At 43.9% G+C, this 21,875-nt stretch overlaps 1 protein-coding gene across 2 annotated transcripts in view; it reads right to left on the minus strand.

The window, feature by feature from the left end:
* Nucleotides 1-2,737: 2,737 nt before the first annotated feature.
* The window catches only part of sema4bb (sema domain, immunoglobulin domain (Ig), transmembrane domain (TM) and short cytoplasmic domain, (semaphorin) 4Bb), a 65,140-nt gene continuing 46,002 nt past the window's right edge, over nt 2,738-21,875 (minus strand). For both annotated transcript variants that reach the window (XM_030088431.1, XM_030088423.1), the window contains 13 exons: nt 19,844-20,004; nt 18,887-18,949; nt 18,237-18,335; nt 15,702-15,813; nt 15,194-15,310; nt 14,495-14,652; nt 10,173-10,354; nt 9,536-9,686; nt 8,882-9,092; nt 8,660-8,775; nt 7,636-7,793; nt 6,716-6,807; nt 2,738-6,161 (listed from right to left, as the gene is read on the minus strand). In XM_030088431.1, coding sequence (XP_029944291.1) covers nt 5,389-6,161; nt 6,716-6,807; nt 7,636-7,793; nt 8,660-8,775; nt 8,882-9,092; nt 9,536-9,686; nt 10,173-10,354; nt 14,495-14,652; nt 15,194-15,310; nt 15,702-15,813; nt 18,237-18,335; nt 18,887-18,949; nt 19,844-20,004 — 2,393 coding nt within the window. In that variant the 3' untranslated portion in view covers nt 2,738-5,388. The remainder of the gene's footprint in view (nt 6,162-6,715; nt 6,808-7,635; nt 7,794-8,659; nt 8,776-8,881; nt 9,093-9,535; nt 9,687-10,172; nt 10,355-14,494; nt 14,653-15,193; nt 15,311-15,701; nt 15,814-18,236; nt 18,336-18,886; nt 18,950-19,843; nt 20,005-21,875) is intronic.

The raw sequence follows: 21,875 nt of genomic DNA on the forward strand, positions 1-21,875 counted from the left end.
GCAGAGCTGGTGGTGATCAGGCCTGGGTGTGTCTCATGCAGATCAGTGAGCGCTGCACTTTTGTAGTCTTTTGGATTGTGAAGACTTTACCCTGCAATTTTCCCTGTGTTGTCTGGGAGTGGCTCAGCCACCTGGGACCCTGCTTTAGAGAAAGCAGGTGCAGATGAATGGATGGATTTCAGCAGAGGTATATATTATTATCACAAAGGGCCAGTTGGCTTCAGACACTGTGGGCTCAAAACATGGAATCAAAACTTAAAACTTGACATTTATGTTCATTTAGACTGCTTTGTGTGGTTTAGTATATGTGCTCTAAAACATAAATCTTCACCAGGATTGTAAAATGATCGAACAAAACAACAATGTGGCCCAGAGTCTGCATCACAGATATCATTTAGTCCTGAGTGGCAGCAGCATAGTGTCCAAAAATAGCTGTATTGATTCAAAAAGCTGCTGCTTATGACAAGGCTGCCCTCTCTGGTACTGCGTGTGTGTGTGTGTGACCAGAGCAAAACTAATCCTGCTGGGAGTATGGACTGCAAACCTAAATTATCCTCCTGCTGTTCAGTGTCCATCTTTATTTTTGATTTTTTATATGCTGTACAGAAGCCATCAAGCCAGACAAAAGTCAGAGGAACAATTCTGTCACATTATAGGAAATGTGACAGATAGGATATGCATTTCCAGGTTTGTAAAATACACTTTTACAAACACAAAGCACACAAAGCTACATTTTAAACAATTTACTTATCTCGCAAATTGCACATGTTCAATAATTTTAGTTTGTGTGTACATTTACTTGTTGACATGGCACAACGATACAACAGATCTTTTGTATGTGGAGTTTGCATGTTTTGCTGCCTGGTTTCTCCCTACAATCCACAGACCTCCATAGATATTGTCATTTATCCAGCTGAGATCTTTCCAAGCCAGCCTGGATTCTGTTGGGAAATAAGATGGATGGATTGACTAATGGCTAAATTAATTAATTTGGGCTGACTATCAAACACACTATTTCCTCTTTTGTGATTTTAGTCAAGTGCATCGAACCCTTTCACAGCAGTCCCCAGTGAAACAGACACTCACACATGCATGTGCCAAAACATGTATTTTATTCATTTATCTTAAAAAATTAAAATAAAGTGCTTTTTATGTACAATATAATAAAAACAACAGTCACAATCTCAATGATACAAAAAATACAGTTCACAATGTTATTTGTACACAACAAATAAAAAAAGGAATCATGCAGGCAAGACCACATTTGTCTAATAGTTATTCAGTCAACTAAGCTTATGGTGTTCGGTATGCTGAGGCAAAGCTGTCGCTGTGTCTCGCGGCTGAGCCGATACGGAGGATTTGGAGCTGTGCTTGCATCTGACTGCAGGACTACGTCACGCAGCACAAACCATTCATTACTTTTGTTTGCGCTGGCTCTTTGTAGTTTCAACTACACGAACAAAATCCTAAAAAGATGTCACTACGGATTTGCCTTACGGATGCTGTTTTTAGGAAAATAGACTGCTGTAGATTTCTACAAATATATAGTTGGCTACATTCATATCCAGTACAGTATGTTGCATCACCCAGGAGCTACTCAAAATCTAGATCTTTTACCCTGGTGCTGTTGTTAGCGTTTCACTGGGAAAAAGCATGTCGCTGATAAACACGCACATTGATGACACAGTTCGTATCTAAGATTAACCAATGAGATCGAGTTGTATTGTAACAAGTTTTTTCTGAGCAATACTAATCTTTAACATTGACCTCTTATAAAGCATATTTTTTTTCCCCCCAATGTGTATCACTTATTGCATAAAAACAAAGGTGTCACAATGCTGCGGGATTTTGAGCAGCTCCCAGTCATGTTTGCAGGTTAAGTTCGTGTCGGCTTGGCTGAAACTGTAAATCTACTGCTGACCCGCGTTGTGTAGTGGAGTTAAATGCGCGCCCACCGAGGGCTACAATCACGCCATTCATTCACCGCCTTCCTGGTTGGTGACGTCCTTGCTGGGCAGAGTGTACGGAGTGGCACGTGGCTGAAGGCAGAACAGCTGGATATCTAAAAGGCATTACATGTTGTGTGGTTAGTCCACCAAGCATCTCAAAGCAGGCTACCGAGACGTACATTTCAATATAGTTGAAAATATCCGTCTCAACAGAAAGTCTCTGGGGTTTGAGTCTTTTAAATTCAGATTTCTTCTTGTTCTCAAATACAATTGGTTTATTTTTCTCAGTCTATTTTTACCAAACATTCCCTTTCTTGCAGAGTTTGATAGGTGCTCACAGATCTTTCTGAGGAGCATGAAAATGTTGCTTCAAACTTCCATAAAACTCATTACAAAGGTAAAGAGTTCGCCCATCACATCTTGCTCTTCAAGCTGAGCTTAGCCAACGAGGAGCAGGTGTAGCCAAGTATTCAGCGGGAGCTCCAATTTCAATTATTCAATACTGCGCAACCCTAACACTGATTTCTTTTCACCATTTTGGGAAAAATGCCAAAATCTATGCATATTTGTCTCCACCTAATTGAAGCAAAAGGTCCAACTTACTCCCAAGTAAAAACAATTAAAAGACCTGCACTTTATCTCAACACTCTAGCATGAATTACAGCGCTAATAATGCAAAAATTACACACCCAGTTATTTAATTCAGGCACATTTAGAGTATTTAGGTGTAATTAAAAATGGAATTTCATCAACAGACTTGTTTTTGGGCTGATATTTATTCTTAAGGCAATTTCAGCTGTTAGCACGACGTGTTTTCCTTTGTAATTGGTCAGAGAGGAGAGATCTTGTCTTTTTCCTTTTTTTTTTTTTTAAATGTAACAATAAGGTGACCCCTTTGATTCAGCATGACACCAAAAGAAGAACAGATTGATCTCCTGCTTCGACATGCTTGATACAAACCAGCCCAGGTGCTGAACTAACAGCGGGGTGAAATGTATGCTGAAGTAGGCAGTAAAGCACTATGAAACAAAATAAAAAAAAGAATAAGATCAGCAGTGTTCACTCTCTAGTTTCATGACTATCTCTACAACACATCTTGCACAAGGTCCCTTGAAAACACACAATATTAAGCACAGGTACTGTATATACACAAAAACTTTTTTTTTTTTTGGAAAAAAAACAAAAAAGGAAACACTGACCACTGTTGCGCAGTATGCTGTGCAGTTACTTTGTCAACTTGTAGCCGTTACATAGCGTTTCATCGTCTGCTCCGTGTTGAAAATAGCATTATGCTGATCCTGTGTGACACTGGAATATATACTGTACGTCTACGCGATCAATACAGTGAACTCTTGATGTCTCCTAAGAAAAGTGGCGCCGCGTCGGCTGTGTCGATGCGTCTCACTCGGATTTACACAACACAGTTGGCTTCCTGCATCTTTGGGAAAAGTCTGTTAAGTCTCAAAAGTCTAAGTGATGTGGGTGCAAGAGTGTTCCCAATGGCTGCACTGGTCCCTGCAAGAACTGATTTCTACTAAATCTTCCGACTTAGCAGCCACACCCTCGGTCTCAGTAGTTGCAGTTCTCACAACTTGCTCCGATTCCACTGAAATGTGCAAACCTGTAAGTATTCGTCACCCTGATTACTTGTGCTTTCACATTAACGTCACCTGGACCTCTGACCAAGAGTGGTGAATGCCATGCATGTGGGACATGTAACCTGGTGGGGAAGGGGTTATATTGCGCCGACACGAAGCTTTGTGCATCTAGATCACTAATTTGTGCAGCTTCAGTCTATTAGCTCTCTTCTACTGCCACATTATTTATTCTTTTACAACACAAGCGGGCTATTAACAACCACAAAGTTTCTATTGTGAGCGCTTGTTAGGCTAAATATCTCCCGTTTTTTGTCGGTATGAAGGCAGAAGGACACAAGATTGTTCTTTAACCCGACAGCCACATGGCAGATCATCTCCATGCTGTATCCTTTGGCCCCAGTTCAACATTTACCAGTCAGTACATTACTTTGTTCGACACAATCTGAAAAAGTTGTTATGAGATAACAGTCTCGGAGAGAATTCCCAACTTTGCATTTCACATTTATTTCTTTGTTATTACTGCCACAATAGTTCTTGTGAAACCCAAACCCGGTTAGATCCATCACCATGTGCTCTTTGACAGTGATCAATGTTAATAGGATGCATGAGATGGGAGTGATGGTAGCAGAATGGCACTATTGCATTTGAGTAAGACAATCATTTAGTTTTGTTTTGGCACAGTGCACATGATGATTTTGGTGCTGCCCTGAATATGAAAAGAGGTGTAGTATTTTCCATTTATTTATTTTTTGCTTCTTTGCATTCTGTAATGTCTCTTTTCCCATAATCACTTCAGAAGAAACCGGGCATCTGTGTCTTGGTCAGGATTGATGCGCAGGCTCCCCGCTGCCTGACGTGGCCAACAGGATGATCTCAGATGAGCAGAATTGTAATCGCTTCCCTAGAATTGTTCGCGGTGCACAGTTTTGTGAGTGAGACGGACTTTTGTTCAACAAACATCATACATTCAGGAGGTAAGTGTCAGTCTTTAGGCCCCTGACCATCAATTATGATCATCAGTATCGACGTTGCAGTTTTTTGTTTCGTTTCAGTGCAGGTCTGATACTGCCGATTCTCCTGGAAATCTTTCACATCTTCCTCCTCAGTCAGGTCATTTATTCAGCGAAAAAGAGAACAAATGTGCTTCGGACTTGCTTCCACATACGATGCGATGGTTTACCTGTATCATATTCTCCTAAGCATGAGCTCTTGGTCATCATGTAGGTTGTTTCTAGTGTGCATAATAACAGAAGCGTGGCAGCCACCTTCTGTGGTTAAATGTGCAAGATTATGCAAACAGGGCTGAGAAAAATACCAGTGCCTGGATTTATTGTCTGCTATTGTAATTGTACATGTGATGAACATCCACTGTACAATCTATTGATGGATGTTGCACACATAGAGACAAGCACTGAGTAGGGGAGAAAGGTCTTCTGCTCGTTGTTTCTTTTCTTTTTTTTCCTTCCCATTATTTTCCAGCCCTGTGCTAAAACACATATGAAGTCAGTGGCTATGAAAATGGTTCAAAATAATAATAATAATAATAAAAAAAGACTGTTATAATTCCACGTAACAGCTGCCATGACTTGTGAACCTGGTTAAAACCGGAGTGTTGTGCTGCTTCATTTTTCTGACCTTATTGTGGCCAACCAGGCCAACCTCCGGCTCCGGAGTGGAAATGATGAAAGAAAACGACCTCCGCACTGCTCACAGAACGAAAGATGGCTGAAAGGAAAGACGTGCTGTGATGTAGGAGGATGTCAGGGTCTCCTCTCCTTCGCTCGGTGGACTGTATCTCCCACGGTGACACAGGACGCCACTGTTCCGCGGACGCTGCGCTCTCATACGATGGAGTCCTTGATCTCCGAGCCGAGCCGCACCCTGGGCCGAGGGCAGGTGGGGGAGTACTCCACGTGGCTCTCCTTCAGGTTGAGCGGCCGTCTGTCCGAGGCCTCGGAGAAGCTCTTGCTGTTGTCCGGCGAGGACTCGTGCGTGGGCGTGCTGCAGATGTAGTTGTCGTTTAACGTCTGGTAGCCCTTGTGGTCTGAGGTGGAGACGGGGATGGTGTTGCCGTTGAGCGGCAGGCTCTCGGTGGGCTTCCCGACGATCCGCGGCTTCTTCTGCTGCATGTTGGGGCACTCGCCCTGCTTCAGCATGGACTTCATGTGGTCCCGGTTCCTGTAGATGACGAACAGGGAGAACACCACGAGCGAGAACGCCAGCAGAGCGCACACCACGATCAGCTCGTTCCAGTACGTCTTGGTGTGGACCTGCTCGGACCGGGACTCGCCGGGCAGGATGATGGTCTCCTCCCGTGTGATGTGGGGCGTGCGCGAGTGACCCATCAGGGTCGTGCTTTCCTGGCGGGGCTCCGCTCTCACGCAGTAGTTGGCGAGCAGCTGACGGAAGCCCTCCTCTTCCGACCAGCACTCGTACGTCTCCGTCCTCTCGGACTGAGCCACCACCACCAGATTCCCCTCGGGGGTGGCGTAGAGGAACTGGCTGGCGCTGGCGCTGTAACGCCATCTCCTGCGCGCCAGGTTAGACCGCAGCTTACAGGGCAGCACTCTGAAAGTGTTGGCAGGGATCGTAATGAGCTGGCAGGGGGAGCCACCTGCGGAAAATGAGGAAAATATTTAAATATATGAACGAAGCTGCGGTTTACGGGGATTTTGATACAACTAAGACTGTCAGTTTATGGAAAATCTGTTTGTCTGATTCCATCAAGTTGAACTGAAAGCCTTTTCTTGTCATATCAACAAAAATAGCAGGTAAAAATATCCAAACACAGGATTATACGACACACTGCAGTATAAAATCAGTGTCCTGCTGCTGTTTTAACTCTTTCACGCATTTTGCATCCTGTCAATGAGTCCTAAGCTGCTTGAAATCCCACCGCAATAAAGCATCAGGCATTGTGTTGCATTGAGCTCAGCAAACATTGTTGTACAACGTATTTCACAGGATAAACATCAGTGATCCAGCATACGAAACGAACGGGAAGCAAATACAAACTACTTAAAATGAAGTCAGGTGACAAGACTGTTCACGCAAGAGTTGTAAAAACAAAGTAGAGGACAGGTGACATGTATCTTAAGTTGTTTGTGGCGTCTGTGAAGCGACTGAGGAAACGAAAATTACAGAGCAGTTGACAGAAACAACACTCACGAGAGGCTGCCGGCCGGGTGGATTTGGGGCTCGGAAAAGTCCTGTTGCAAATCGCCGACGTGTCGGCCTCCTCCACGTCCTGCTGCCAGTGGCTGTGACAAAACGGCGAGCAAAACAGCAAGCCGAGGGTTAGCAGCTGGAACTGGAGGCACCTTAAATGGCTGCATCTATTTTGCTCTGCGAGTCTTTAATTTGAGGCTTGAGAGTGTGCAGCTTCATCAGCATGACTAAGAGACTGCTCTTCTTTCAAAAGATTTTTTTCAAGCACATGATTATGAGCTTCAGAAGCTTTCTTGTGCTTGTTTGGGTTGATCTTCACTGTGAAAACATAATCATGTTAAACTTGTCAAGGTAAAATATGCTGAGGTAAGACACGGCTCATATACTCAACCCTGTCTTTTACTGATAAGTCAAGCGTGCCATGAGCTGTTGTGTAGAAAATCCTTTAACAAATCCACCATTCCTGCCTAGCAAAAAAAAAAAAAGAAAGGAAAAAAAAACAAGTTGCTGTTTTCTTCAGATTTTTGTAAGGACTGCTGCTTAAGATGAGAAAAATCAGGCTGATGCAACATTTTTTTTCACTTTAGATTAGATCTTAAAATGTGCAAAAATGAAGATTACAACTCCAGTCTTCAAACTTCGTAGTCTGATTCTACTTTAACTATGACAGAAATTCCCTTGATTGAAAATTATTGTGGCTGGAGGACAAAAGGTTGGCAACGCTGTGATGCCTGGTACGACTGTGAGGAAAAGCACACGGTGCACTTACACTGACTCTTACATACCTATCAATTATTAAACTGCCATTAAATATTTGTACATAACATATTAAAGCACCTATAGTGGCTTCATGTTTCTTCCAGCACCGACCCTTCTCCTATTCCTCCCTGTTGGAAGTTCCGGGTTCCGGGTGCTCTCACCTGTCAGGAGGAGCCATCCGGACGTCCCGACACAGCCGCCCGGTCCAGGCGCAGTAAGGGTCTCTGGACAACACACACTCGCCGCAGCTCAGGTAGTTTGAGCAGTTGGCCACTGGGACCTCCACCAGGCCCGAGTATGACGACACGAACAACAGGCCCTGGACGGGGGGAAAATAAGTTACGTCAGTGGGCGTGTGCGATAGAGAAAGTGACCGCGGGGAAGAGCCGGGCCTGCTTTTGGTTAGAGATTTCTCTTTTCAAAGCAAAGGGGAACATGCACAAGCAGTTTCCTAAGACAAACAGAAGAGTATAACCTCCGCAGAGGGCTAACTCCAGCCAGCTGTTCTCTCTCTTGATGCCAACTGAGTAACACTGTGAGCATGTGTCTTTGAACAGATGTTCAGTGTTTGTTACCGAGCACTTTTCTCATTTATGTTTCATGCCAACATGTGTGTAACACTTGGGCTCCTCCACCATGAAGGAGTCACACTCGTACACACACCGGGCCACGCTGCCAAGTAAATTGCCTATATTTAGACGGGCTTATCTGCTAGTATAGGAGATAGACATCATGTGGATTCGGCCGTAAGTCTCACACATCCCTATTTGGAGCGAAGAATATACTCACAAGAACTACCTCTGACTTTATTAGAATTACATAATCTCAGATAAGATTGCAGTTTAGCTGCTTTGGCCCGGGGAGAGGCTATTATGTAATAAAGAGAGAAAAGGTAATGAAATTTAGCTTGGGATAAAAAGGCAGTGAGGTTCATAAAGTCCATTTCAGACGGTCCTATAACTTACAGGAAAACACAATGAACAGCCCCCCAGGAAAGAGCAAAGTCTCCGATGGCAGTTTGCAGCTCTCGATACACTAACTCTTTAATTTTATGAGTTGAAAGTAAATGAAACATGAGCAAGCATGCCAAAACATTTAATAATAACCTGCTTGGGCAGTAATGATTTAGTTGTAATTGATAGTTCTTCCATTTGTTAATGGCGCACTGACTTAACTGTTACTTACCCTTTGAGGATCCAGTTCGATGTGCTGCACAGGCTGAGGCTCAGGAAACAGGATCATCTCCTCTATAATGTGCATCTTGTCATTGGCGTTGATGGCCTTATGCAGCTTTCCATCATCTGGAACACACACAGAACAAGACACCTGTGAGTTACGCTGCAGGGACCAGCTTCTGCCGCGCTGCTTCCCCGTTCAGGTTTCAGGATGTTACGCAACAAAGTGTACCCGTTCCGATGAAGAGCACATCGTAAGCCCTCTCCATGCCCTGGATCTTGTGCACGGCAATCTGAGTGTAGCGCACGCTACGTTTCAGGAGCAGAGGAGCGCTGCGGATCACGCTGTCCATCAGGAAATGGTCCTTGACGAAGTTGAGCACTTTATCGGGCATGTGCAAAGACGACTGGATGCCCATTTGCCTGGCATGGTTGGTCACACACTGCGAGGAGAAGTAAATTAAGAACGAAGAATAAATCTCTGCTTATCCAAGTAGAGCTGGAAATGCAATGACCTGTGTGGGACTATGAACACGAATTTATCTGAAAACCTTTAATATCTAGTATTCCTTACTACTGATATACATATAATTTTAAGATAATATTATCCTTGTGTGCTTGAACTATTTTCTAGGTTTATGGGTGGGGAACGTCAAACCCATTATTTGTACTTAGACTCAGTTTTGTTTTGGTACAGAGCACAGTGCAACAGGCTAGATGAGAACACGACACTAAAACTGCCGCGACCGACACATGTTGTGGAAAAGCAAGTCTTCACAAGCTTGAGCTAATAAGACTTGTTATTTGAACCTGCGCTCTTCTGAGTGATGCTGACTGAATGGATGCATCGTTTCTCGTTTAAAGCGTTTTTGCCTGGACTACTCACCGCGCCGGGCCGGGGTTCTGGTACGGGATGGTTGTAGGTGTACCACTGCTGCGTCTCCCTGTTGACCTCCCTGTAGCGGCCGCTGAAGGCTCGTTCCACCTGGGCCATGGTGAAGGCGCACACCGCCGAGCTCCCCGAGGCACCCTTATACCTGCAGGTTTTAATCTGGGTTAATATAACCTGTGTAACTCTACAATGTAACATAACTCATGCTTTCTGCATTTGTTGTTTCATTCAAAAAAAAAAAAAAAAAAAAAATGTACAGCAGCCGCTTCTCAATGGAGAACAGTTGCAGAGTGGGCGCTGAAATGATTTCCATATTAAAACCTTTATTTTGTTGATACATTAATTAGACACTGGGGTTGCATAAGCTCCTGTTAGTGTTTAAGCTCATTACAACTGCTCTAAATTCAAAGGAGCCAAGTTTAAAAAAAAAAAAAAATAAGGCAGCCTGCCAAGTGTTGGTGCAGATATTAAATAAAAACTGGCTCTAGATGGTGCGTTTGAGCCGTGGAGATCCGACTGTGTATAATCATCGACTGCAACAGTGGCGTAAATCACATTACGTTTGTGATTTATGCCGCTGCCACTGGTGACATGCGGCGCGGTCACAGTCTGAATCTTTGGCGTCTCTCACCACTGGGAAGTGAAGACGCCGTAAAACACGGTGCTCTCCCAGCTGTCTCCCATGGGCTTCAGGACGAACATGTCCTGGATGATGTTGAAGGGGAAGCCGTCGTCGGGCAGCGAGCACAGGAGCTGAGCCTTCAGGAAGGTGGTCCATTTCTTCTGCAGCACCCGCTCGCCCCCCCTATCGCCCTGCGAAGAGATCCAATATGTTACAGCACGTCAGAGGGAGACTGTTTTATGTCTCGCTGATTTTTATTGGATACTGCGCGGCCCTCTTGGAGAACACAGTCTCTGCTTATTCAGCCGGTAGGCGCATGACGATGCATGATGCACGAGCGGCGCAGGTGGAGGAGAGGGCGGGGTCAGGGTCATGAGTAGGTGAGGTGGCAGCAGACGCCGGCAGCCCGGCTCAGCTGCCACTAAAGTCTGTTTGCAGCTGGTGAGGCTGTGACTGCGGGGTGAGGAGGGAACGCCGTGGCCTCTGAGTCAACTCTGGACAACGGAGCAGGAGTCCCACAAGGCGGAGAGCGGCGGCCCCCGAGGCCTCCGGGGGCAATTAGCTGAGTCAAGATGGAAAGCCAAGGGGAACTTAATCAGACAGAAAATCACTTTCCATCTGGTTTACGTGTTACCTTTCACAGGAACGTGAAAACAACTCTCTAAGTTTCAGGCTCAATGCAACACCGGAGCCCACAAACTGTCACCGCTGTCTGTTGTTGGCACTTCAACAACCTCAACGTTTCTTCTATTTCCTTATACACCTGACAGCGTAACACAATAATTATCTCTTTTAACCCATACAGGTTCTAATTTTACCTTTATTACAGTTTAGACAAATCAACTTTTTTTTTTTTGCATTTGCCCATCTTTTCAATGCTGAGATCGATCCTAACCCTACTGAATGGAACAATAACACAAAACGTTTATCAGTGCATTTTTTTTGCATAGCAGATATAAATGAGGGTATAAGGATCTGCATTCTTTCTTGTAGTGAGAAAGTGTTCAGTTTAACAGCAGAAACATCCATTCATGTGCCTATTTAATAGAAATGTTCAAGGCTGTTATCCATCTGTACTCGTGCTTGCAGTCACCATCATTGGCTTTAGAGGGTGCTGTTGAAGTCGCAAGCAGTGCAGGAAGACACCAGTATTTACTGTGACCATTATGTTCTGTTTTTAAGGAAAAAAAACTGGACAATCAACCACAATTCCAACTTTCTCATGCAAGTCCCCCAAGTTGAAATCCTTTTCCTGTGGCACAGCACATGTTGCACTGCACTACAAAGGATATTTTAATGACAAAATAAAGAAGGGAAACTCCAAAAAGAAAGCCTCTCCACATGAAAGATCCCGTCCAACAAAATGAAAGGTCTTTAAAATGAGAGGATATTGTCAAATGGAAAATAACAAACAATAGTTATTAATGGAAGCTTTATAACACAGATCAGTCGCTTCAATTTTCCTGCAACGCAAGGCCAGAGCTTTACGCTGCCGCAAGATAGTCACATAAACAGTTATCAGACGACTTTTCTCGGACTAGCAATTATCAAAAAGCTTGTAAACACACACCAGAGGTAACTCCGCCCAAACGCAAGCAAGCCTGAAAGCACAGGAGGAAGAGGAGGAAGAGGAGGAAAAGAATCAAAACAAGGGGTCTCGCCCAATCTCGGGACAGTTCTGCTTCCTCCGATCCAAACTATCCCATCAGCGCGGCCTCCGAACGTCAGAGCGACTCCTACACAGCAGAGCAAGGAGAGAAGCACCCCGGAGGAGATGATGAAGTGCAAAACTGGAACGACTTTTGTTTCCTCGTCCGCGCGCTGTCACACAAACACACACAAACAATCATGTTGCTCAACATTGAGGTGAGCCCTCGTGGGATTGATGCAGGGCCTGCAAGCCAATTACAAGGCTGTGGAAGTAGCCTGTCCACATAATGAGGAGCCCACATTCCTGCTCTCTCAGCTGTCCACCGCCGCTCCTGCCGCGCTCCACTGCGCCGCTTCTACGTCGAACCGCTTCGACCACTCCCCCCCTCTGATATCTGCCCTCCAAAAATACACTTGCCTCTCCGTGCCGCATTAACTTGCCCCTCAGACGTTTTTTTTTTTTTTTTTTTTTTTTTTATTATTATCGCATTTTGAATTCTTCACGTTTATCAACCCCGAGGAGGAGACGAACGCGAGGTAGAGAAATTGGTGCTACACAGTGTTCATAATCTGCCCGTTCTCCACAGTCCCTCAGAGTGCACACCTGAATAAACAAAGGAGCGAGGAGGGAGTGGAAGAAAGGAGGGGGACCGATAGGAAGAGGGGGAGAAAAAACAACTCGGAAGCTGAGCTACTTGGCAAAGTCGAGTAAAACAGTAGTTAGAAGACCAAAAGGAAAAAAAGAAAAAGGAAGACATTCGCGGATTCACGTCTTCTTTCTGCGCTAACATGAACCTATACGCCCAGCGTGAGTCGGATAAATAAATTCCAACGCATTTGGATTTGGCCTGGTAAGGAGGAAGAAAAGGAGGTTCGTGTTTTCTGTCAGTTCACAAAACGGTGTAAGATATGAACACTGGCCGCAGGGAGGAGTCTCCATACCTCGGTTTTAACTAACCATCCGAGTTCAGCACTTTCTGCTCTGGCAGACAACACACACTGTGTGTTTGCATGTGATTAATGTTATCAAAAAAGAAAAAAAAAATGCATGCAATCACACATGATGGGCCACACAGGTGGGATAGTGGGTTGAAATCTTAAGTCGGGAAGCTTTTCTGTGTGGAGTTTGCATATTCTTCCTGCGTACAAACACGTGTGTTTTAAAGTAATGGGTGAATGTGACCGTCTGACTGTCCAGGTTGGAATCAGCCAAACCTGATTTGGTGTTAAACACTGGTCATTCAGTTGCAGTTCATTAGACTTTTCCAAGCTACAGTCAAACTTAAATTTATGGAATCATTAACAGAGCTTACCAGAGAAAGGTGAATCCATCAGCCAATTTAAATTAATTGTACTGCACGTTTAATCCAGGTGGGTGCAGTTCAAACTGCTTAACAGTAGACGGAATACAGACAAATGCGAACGCAGTAAATGCAATTATAAAATCTAACAATATTAGCTGCAAAGCAGACTGAAAACGAGAGGAGAATGACATTTACCAGACAATAATGCGCAGACAATTGCATGTCACAGAATCATTTATTTTAATAGAAACTAGACTAAGTGGAGTTCCAACGAGTCATTGTGATTTGTTAATGTTGTGAGAGCTTTTGCTCAGCAATCTGGACAATAAGCCACATGCAGCAGTCCTGTATTGTCACCGAGGAACGTCTGAAAAGACGTCAGCGAGAAATGGGGAGCTGCTGCATTCCAGCCAAATAAAAGCGCTTTACAGAGCCGAGAAAGCCATTCTCTGTTTCTATTGCACAGTTCATCTGCAGCAAGTTGCCACAGTCTGGGGTCCTTTCTATCAATGGATTTCCATATATAGAACCCAGGAGCTGCTCTGCTGACTGGGAGAGGTGTCGCAGCACCAAGCGCCAGAGCCTGGCAGGACTAAGTCATTAAGCTGTCACTTAAGATTACATGCTGTCCCCACGATTACTCACATTACTGCCTCCATGAACAAGAGGCATCAGTTGGAGGGGGTGCCGAGTTCATGTGTCGTGCGCAGCCTCTTAGACTTTTAATTGATCCGAACGCAGGTGATGAAGAGAAAAATGTCTGTGACTGAACGGTTAAGCGATCGAACAAACTAAACTCTGGAACGACGTAAATGGTGTGAATTCTGCAGTTGCTACAGTTTGCATGCACAGCCCGAAGCCAAAACAGGCCATATAGTAGAGAGGAAAAAAAGCATTTCATATTGCTGCGAAGCATCCTTGAATACTAATAATGCCTGCAAAGCTCAAAGGGCCGGTGGAGAAAGGCAAGAAGCTGGCGGGATGGACGAGTGCAGCTGACATTGTGAGGGAGATGGAAAGAGAGGGGATATGACATTGCAGAGAAAGGGGAGGGCAGGAGGGAGAGAGAGGCCCGGAGGAGGAGGAGGAGGAGCAGGAGGAGGCGATGATTCAGGCAGAGGAAGACTAAATCCGTTGAAAACATGTTTGTACACTCAAACAGAGAGAGCTTTAACACATCAGTGACATATTTCTATGGCATCCTCCCAGACATGACGTACAGTTAAATGCTACCAAGTGTGCTTTGACACGGGAGTGTCACGTCTTGTTGTGCAATTGTGTGAGGATTACGGATAGGAAGCCTGAGCCCTGTTGCGCCTCTTTCTTTTTGCATGGCCATCTTGCGTAATCACTTCTCCCTCATCCCGAAAATCTCACCTTGCACACGCGAGCAATCCTGGACACGATGGTGTTGTCGAAGAAGTCAAATTCTTTCCCCGCCTCGCTAAAGAAGAAGTAAATCTTATCGTCGTCGCCCACAGGGTTGCCTATTGGCTGGCTCTCCTCAATGTAAGATGACCCCACAAAGACCGGATCTGTCAAGAGCAGGAAAACAAGAAACAAGCATGATTAGGGAGACAAATGATGCCTTTATTTTAAAGTGTTTAATTCAGCCATTTCACTTTTGTTTCCTCGTAAGTTTGGGAATAGGTCTAAACCAGTGTGTCATGTCACACAATCCTACGAGGGAAGAGGAAATGGGATCCACTGTGTAATTGTACTCAGATGTCTCATCAGGAGCTCTCTGCACGAATTACCTACAGATCAAAAGACAAGGGAGGTCTTAATTGTGCACAAAGTGCAGCTCACTCCGGCGAACTCGGTGGCAGCCGGCGGAGGCTGTTTTGATGTGCATGTGCAGCAGCTGATACGTCCGGGCTCCTGCAATCTAGCAGGACTTGTCTTTGCTCTCAGTCTGAATGCATTACTGAAAGCGCCTCACTAATGATCTGTACTTTTTAGAGCTTATCTGCTGTGGACGGTGCATAATGGGAGATATGTAGAAGACCAGGGGAAAAACACACACACACACACACACACACTGTATCCAGTCTGACGGAGCGCTTGGATTCTTACCTTGGAGCCATTTTAAGGAGTTTTCTGTCTTCAGAGCACTTCCCTGCCCTAAACTCTTGTAAATGACTGGTTCGTTGCCTTGAAAGTTGCTAACTGTACCAGTATATAATTCACCATCTGGAACACAGCAAAGGATAAAATTCAGCAGGACTGAAGATAATGAATCACGAAGAAACGATGGGCTGGAGATGAAGTCAGTCATAGAGCAATAGATTCTGAGAGCGAGGGATTAGACAAATTATTTCTCCCCCTCATATCCAGTTCAATTATTTACTAATTGCTTGCTAAAGAAGTTGAACACAAACAGAGTCTGCTGGTGTCCGGCTATTTATCAGACAGCCCGACGCAGACAAACAACATTTGCAGGCACATCACAACTCATTACCGAATCAAAGACGGAGCTGCGAACATGAAGAGCAGCTTCAGTAAACAGCTCGACTTGTTTTCGGAGGCTCTTCTAACAGGAAGCCATTCATAACGTGGGCGCCGCAGCTGCATTAAGACCTACCGACAATGATGGCGGTGGATTTGTACTCGGGATTGAAAGGGCAGCGACTGCGCCCGTCTTCCATCACGACCTCGCCCACTTCGTCTCTCTCCAGCCTGAACGTTGACGTGTTCTGGAGACAGACACAAACAGCATACGTCCCCTCAGGCACAGCCCAATGAAACTCTACTTATAGTAAAAATGTCAGCTGACGTGAGCTCGGCCACCTCACGCTCATTCCCTCCATTACAATAAACACAGTGGTTTCATATATTTGGGAGTGTGGCGACATTGAACTCACCGCCGTTTTGGGCGAACTTTTCGTATCGATTGCGAAACAAGAAAAACTTAAAGGTTTGTTCATTGCAATAATGCACCTCTGAACCCAGCAGACGAGTCGATCTGGTATAACAGCGGTTTCATCATTGTCAATAAATCCCACAGACAAAATAAAAAAGAAATCCCAGCTAATAACGTGTGAAGGCTATCCTTTGTGACATATCTTTTCATTTCAGTGAATAAAGCCAAGGTACTTTATTATCGGTCTATCACACAAAAAGTCTCTTGTTGCCAGAAATGCTACAAGTGTCTGAGTGACGTTTGCAAAAACTACACTGACCAGCTGTTCTTTTTCTTTATGAACAGAGGATTATGTTTCTGCTAGATTTCAAAGATTTATGTCACAAAAGGGAACAGACGGACTTTCAGCTGACTGGCAAAAGAACGAAAGTCTTAATGGATACACACAGTGTTTTAAATTAAATTTCCCTCTCAGAAAAAATACTCCAAACACCCTAACTCTGAAATATATGGTCCAACATCCCGGGAGCTCAAACCACACCAGTGTCTATAATTCAGGAGTTCTCGACAGTAAAATGTAGCCTTTAACTTTTTAGATGTATAATCAGTCAAATAGATCCTTCCTGAAACCTGCATCGAATAATGATCCATATAACACAAAAAAAAAGGATCAATTGCATTTTGTGACCATACTCGCTGCAAGGCATTACTATATTTTGAAGTAAAGATGGTATAAACAATATGAAGAGAATTTCCAAATTAAACTATGAAGTTTAACAGTCTGATCAACACTAAAGAGAGGAATGGACAAGCGTCTGGCTTCCTAGCAGCACACTACATTATTTCCAAAAATGTCGCTTCAAGAAACGCATCAGTTGCTAATGATCCTTAAATATTGTAAAACTAAAAGCGTTTTAAAGGTGAACATTAAACAAACACATGCATATTGCCTCAATAACATTATCTAACAGCTAATTGGTACCATGTTTATGTTAAATGAGTTGATTGAATTTTCATTCATTGCTAAAAACCCCTCTGGGAGAGGAGTTGAAACTTCTGTGGCCCTCACCGTGATCAAAGTTGCCAATCCCTGATCTAAGCTTCCACTCTGTTTTGAACAAAGCTCCAGATTTGCAGCTTTTCCTTCATTAAAGCGAGGGGTGACTTAAAAATAAAAGTACTTGTGTGAAAGAGATTCCGAAAGCTCGACATCGGCTTCGACTGAAAAATAGATCTTTTCACAGACGGAGCATGCGGGCTCTGAAAAGGATCCTTCTGTAGCCAGAATTGACAGGAAGAATAACCACGGCCATAGGAGAGTCATTAAATGCAGACATGGGAATACAAGTACTGTTTTAAGAAAGGCATGACAAATGCATGCAGGCAGTCTGGAGCAACAGTAATAACTTGCTCCATTTGCTGCTAATCAAATCAAACAGGACAGTATGGAGTGCTGTGGTGCTTGGAAAATCTTCCCATGCTTCTTCATTTTAAGACGTTGCTTCACTGGGAGCTTGTTTGGATTAACATCTGTTACTTTGAGTGCTTCGTGTATCTTCTTGGCCTCGGTGTCCTGTTATGCTGCCCATAAAGACTTCCGAGACTGTTTTGAGAAGCGCTATAAAAATAAAACATCCATCGATGTTAATATCGTCCTCAGACGCACTTGCTCACGCACGTTAACACACACACTCATGGTTGTGGGACTTTATCAAAATGAGGAGTGTTTCACCCAGTCCACAAAGGCGAAGACTTGCTTGGAATCCTGGTTCAGGGACCTAAAGTCCTGCCAAGCCACATTCAGGCCTGAGATTCCTCATATTTTTCTTCTGCTCTGACGTCAAAGGCTGGAGTTTAATGCCCCGCTTGAAGAGCTGAGCTGTCGCCAAGCTCCAGCGCCCCACTATCACCGAAATCAATGTCATCCCGCTGCCGGTTACCATCACTCCAGCGGTATTCCTCTGCTAGATAAACAGATCTACAATTTTCCTCTCTCTGGAAACCACACAGCTCGTGTACCCCCCGTCGACTCGTCTGGCTAAAGTGCCTCAGCAGGATTTGGTTACGCTCGGAGAGCAGCAGATCCAACGCTGACATGGTGGATAAAAGGAGCCTGAGCCCCGAAAAAATATCAAAATTAAACCCGGTTCCAGTGCAAAGTGCAGGGAAAGATGAAAAGACTCGCTATTAATGATGGAAGAAAAATCCACTCGTGAGACTCTTGAACAATGGGTAGATTGAGAGGTCATTACTTACTATGTAGGCGCAGACAGGGCTGAAGGCAAAGGTGCCACACACATAAAGATGAGTGCTGTTCAGTCGCAGGAGAATTTTGATGTAATTGAAGCAATCAGTCTAAAGGGGAACAAACGGAGAGCATGTCAAGCTGATAAAATCAGAGAAACTCTTGATTCTCTAGAGCTGCTAAAAGTCTCTGCTTTAAAATAATCATAAGGAAAATGTTCAGAGCAAATACTTCAGAGAGGGTTTGAATGGAAAAGTGTTAAAGAAAACATTTCCCTCTGGCTCGATCACTGCTGGGGAAAAACCTCCCAGCATCACAAAGCACTTGCCTTATGAGATTTCTGTTATACACAGACCAAAGTTGTACGGAGCAAGTACATAGATTGCTGAGGCTTGTCGCCCAGAGATACAACAGCTCGCATGACAACAAGGTAACAGGCAGACAGAAGAAGAAGAAAAGAGCAATTCCCCAGTGAGCCTGCACACTTGATAAATGCATTTGTAACTGGTGGAAAGGTTTGTCAACACACAGCTCACGCTCATTTTATTGTCTCACGGCTACAGTGAAGCGGTGGATGCAAGGAAGACCAAATCCAGGATCGTCAACTGGTTTTCTGACACATTCTGCCATCTTTCCGACGCTGTAAAACAACGAGCCTCACCTCAAGGTTTTTCCCTTTGAAGCTGCACTCTTCTCTCTTTCCAGCAGGAGTGCCCCACGTCAGCTGAAGATGGAAAAAAAATAAATAAAAACCCTTGAAAGTCAGAATGACCATGGTGGCTCTGATGCCTCCGATTGTCTCCTAATCACCGTTTGAAATTTTACTATAATATATATAACCTTTTTAAAATTCTTTTATTTAAGTAAAGAAGTTGAAACACTAAATTGAAACGTTTGACTCTAGTATCTGTATGTCTGCTTCAGTAAAGCATGTGAGCACTTTTGCACCATTTGCAGAAGGAAATGAAACACTTCACTTCTATGCGCTTGTGCTTTTTTTTTTCTGAAAACCTTATACTCAAAACTTTGAACCCAAATATCTGTACTTTATTCTCCTCACATTCTTAAAAACTGCCTTGTTATTCACCGTGAAGGTAACGGTTTATCTTCAGAGATGTAAAAACAAAGGAGAGACGTAGAGCGACTATTCAGTTCGCGATACCGTGAAAAAGAGGAATTTCTGTTTTGCAATAAAAGTGAATGATTCAAACTGGGTGTGAAAGTCTCATGAGGACTGATCACAGAGGCTTACCGGTCTCCTCTGGATTTGCCAGGAATTCCATATCTATGACTTACAATAGTGCTATTTGTTGGACCAACATTTTAAAATCATAGTCTAAATCGTACATTTCAGAAAAGGATGAAAGCATGCTGGGAAATGTTAAAATGATGACTCAACAAACCATATGTCTTTTTTCTTAAATCCACAACAAATAGTTTAAACAACAAACAACTAAATGTTAGTTTTACTTTTGTATTAAAGCAGAGCTTGAATCTGATCCTCTCTCAGTGTTGCCTGAATGGAACGAGGGTTATTTTTCCGGCCAAGTATCAGTCCTTCTACTAAAACACAGAATGAGAGTACTCTTGCAGCCTCTGACCGTTGGGCCTCACTCACATTCTTCTGCAGTTTGGTCTTGCTGATGTCCGAGAGGCTGAGAGCAAACAGAGCCTCCCTGGCTCCGACGTAGAGCATGTCGTCCTCCTGGCTGAGCAGCAGAGAGGTGTAATTGAAGACTCCATCAGCCGAAAATCTCTTGGCTGATCTCTCCTTTGCATCTGGGAGTGGGAAAAAAAAACAAAAAAAACAAAAAAAAACAAATGCAGCAGATTATAATCACACAGCAGGACAGGACAGAACTGAGCGGACGGGTACAGAACGTGTCCTGATGCTCAAAGTACACGACTCAGAAATCTGCAGGTTTTTCTCCTCTCGAGGAGAAAGAAAGTTCCAAACGCCGTCACTCATTTGAAGTGACTTGCGCACATCTGTTTAAAGCGAAAATCTCAAATGACAACCACAAGTGACCAAGAATTGACCTTTGTGTAGGCTTTAGTAATCCGAACGTCCCGTCAGACGGAGATTTCAGAGAAAACAACGAACCCTTCAGCCCATCAGAACGCCCTTCAGTGTTTTCAGCTCTGCTGTGAATATATTTGAGGATGTCCCGCGGCCTCACAGAAAAACACAAATCAAGCAGGGAGAGAGAACAAGCAGAAAGACATCACATTACAGCCAATGACAAAGTTGTGAGTCTCTGTCAAATTGATTCGCGCGACGTGGAAAACTCTCATGGCGCTTGTTGTCATTCCTGTAACCCTCGCTCCTGGAGGCGACCGTCATCTCTGTTTATCGCTCTGGCACAGTGGCAGCCAGCAGCTACTGTTAACTCCACCAGAACATGTCGCACGTACGCCAACAAGCCACGTCCACACTTCCCTGCGCCGGCTGCCTTTCTCTCTGCACTCAGGACTGGCAGCAGTGTCGAGTATCCCCTCCTCAATGCTAATCTAAATCTCCTTCATCCTGCTCGCTCGTCAAATAGATCTCTTTAGTCAAAAGTCAAAAACAGTTACCTTTTCCCTGCGTGGTGCTTTTTTTTTTTCTTTCCTACTGCTGGAAATAGCTCCAGCTCCAAGCACATCTACGCATTGCTCCTTTAACAGAGTTCCTCTTCGCATCACAAACAAATCTGGACTGTTTATGCTCGATGCTTCAGTCAGTTTTTGTGATCAAAAAGAGATAATGACAAATGCATCCTTTTGACTTTAATGTGTGATCAGCTACAACTGGATTTCAGCTCAGCGATTTAGCTCCTATGACAAGGACACCTGGATTTGTTTTGAATTTATGGATGTTGAGCTGTCAACAACAATCTGCAATGAGTGAATATTTTTCACGAGATAACTCTAACGTTAAATATCTGGCAGCCTCTTGACGCTGGTGAATTCAGTCTTTGTTCTGGAAATGTCCTGGCTGTCACCATAATGACCTGTATATGAAGACAAAGTTCCAGCTTTATGCTTTCAAGTTGTGTTTTCGAGGTACTATTGTGATTCCGTGTACAAACATCAAGTCCTGCAGGCAATGACTGAATTAGAATAAAAAAATGTAAAGAAATTAAAAACTAAAATAAATGTACAACCACAAACGCATTCAGCCCAGCACGCTCCAGTGGCAACAATCTGTCTGTTTGCATTCACAATGACATAAATCAAGAGATGCAAATCAAACGACTAGATTCTGAACCTTAAGTTTTTTTTTATTGCTTCAAACAAAACCAGATTGCCACAGCTGAAAAGACCGACACTGCAGCCAAGGAGCCCTTGAAAATGTGTTCATCACAGCCTTCAGTTTTTAAAGAAAAGATCATTCTGCGCCCCCTTTTTTTTTTTTTTTTTTTTTTTTTACCATCTTGGGTGAACGTTATCATTTCATATACAACAGATCTATACAAAGTTCACCAAGAGACCCTGGATATAATATCTCTGCATTGTTTGCTTACATACTTGGTAGACTGCAGTTTTTGACTATCTTTGTAAATGTTTATCTCTCGCCCGCCATTCCAAACATATTAAAAAACACACTCCATGTCCCTCTAAAGACAAAACAGCGGGGTCACGGACTCCATTTGCTTGTACAAATAAGA

The sequence above is a fragment of the Salarias fasciatus genome, chromosome 1, assembly GCF_902148845.1.
Source record: "Salarias fasciatus chromosome 1, fSalaFa1.1, whole genome shotgun sequence".
Lineage (NCBI taxonomy): Eukaryota > Metazoa > Chordata > Actinopteri > Blenniiformes > Blenniidae > Salarias > Salarias fasciatus.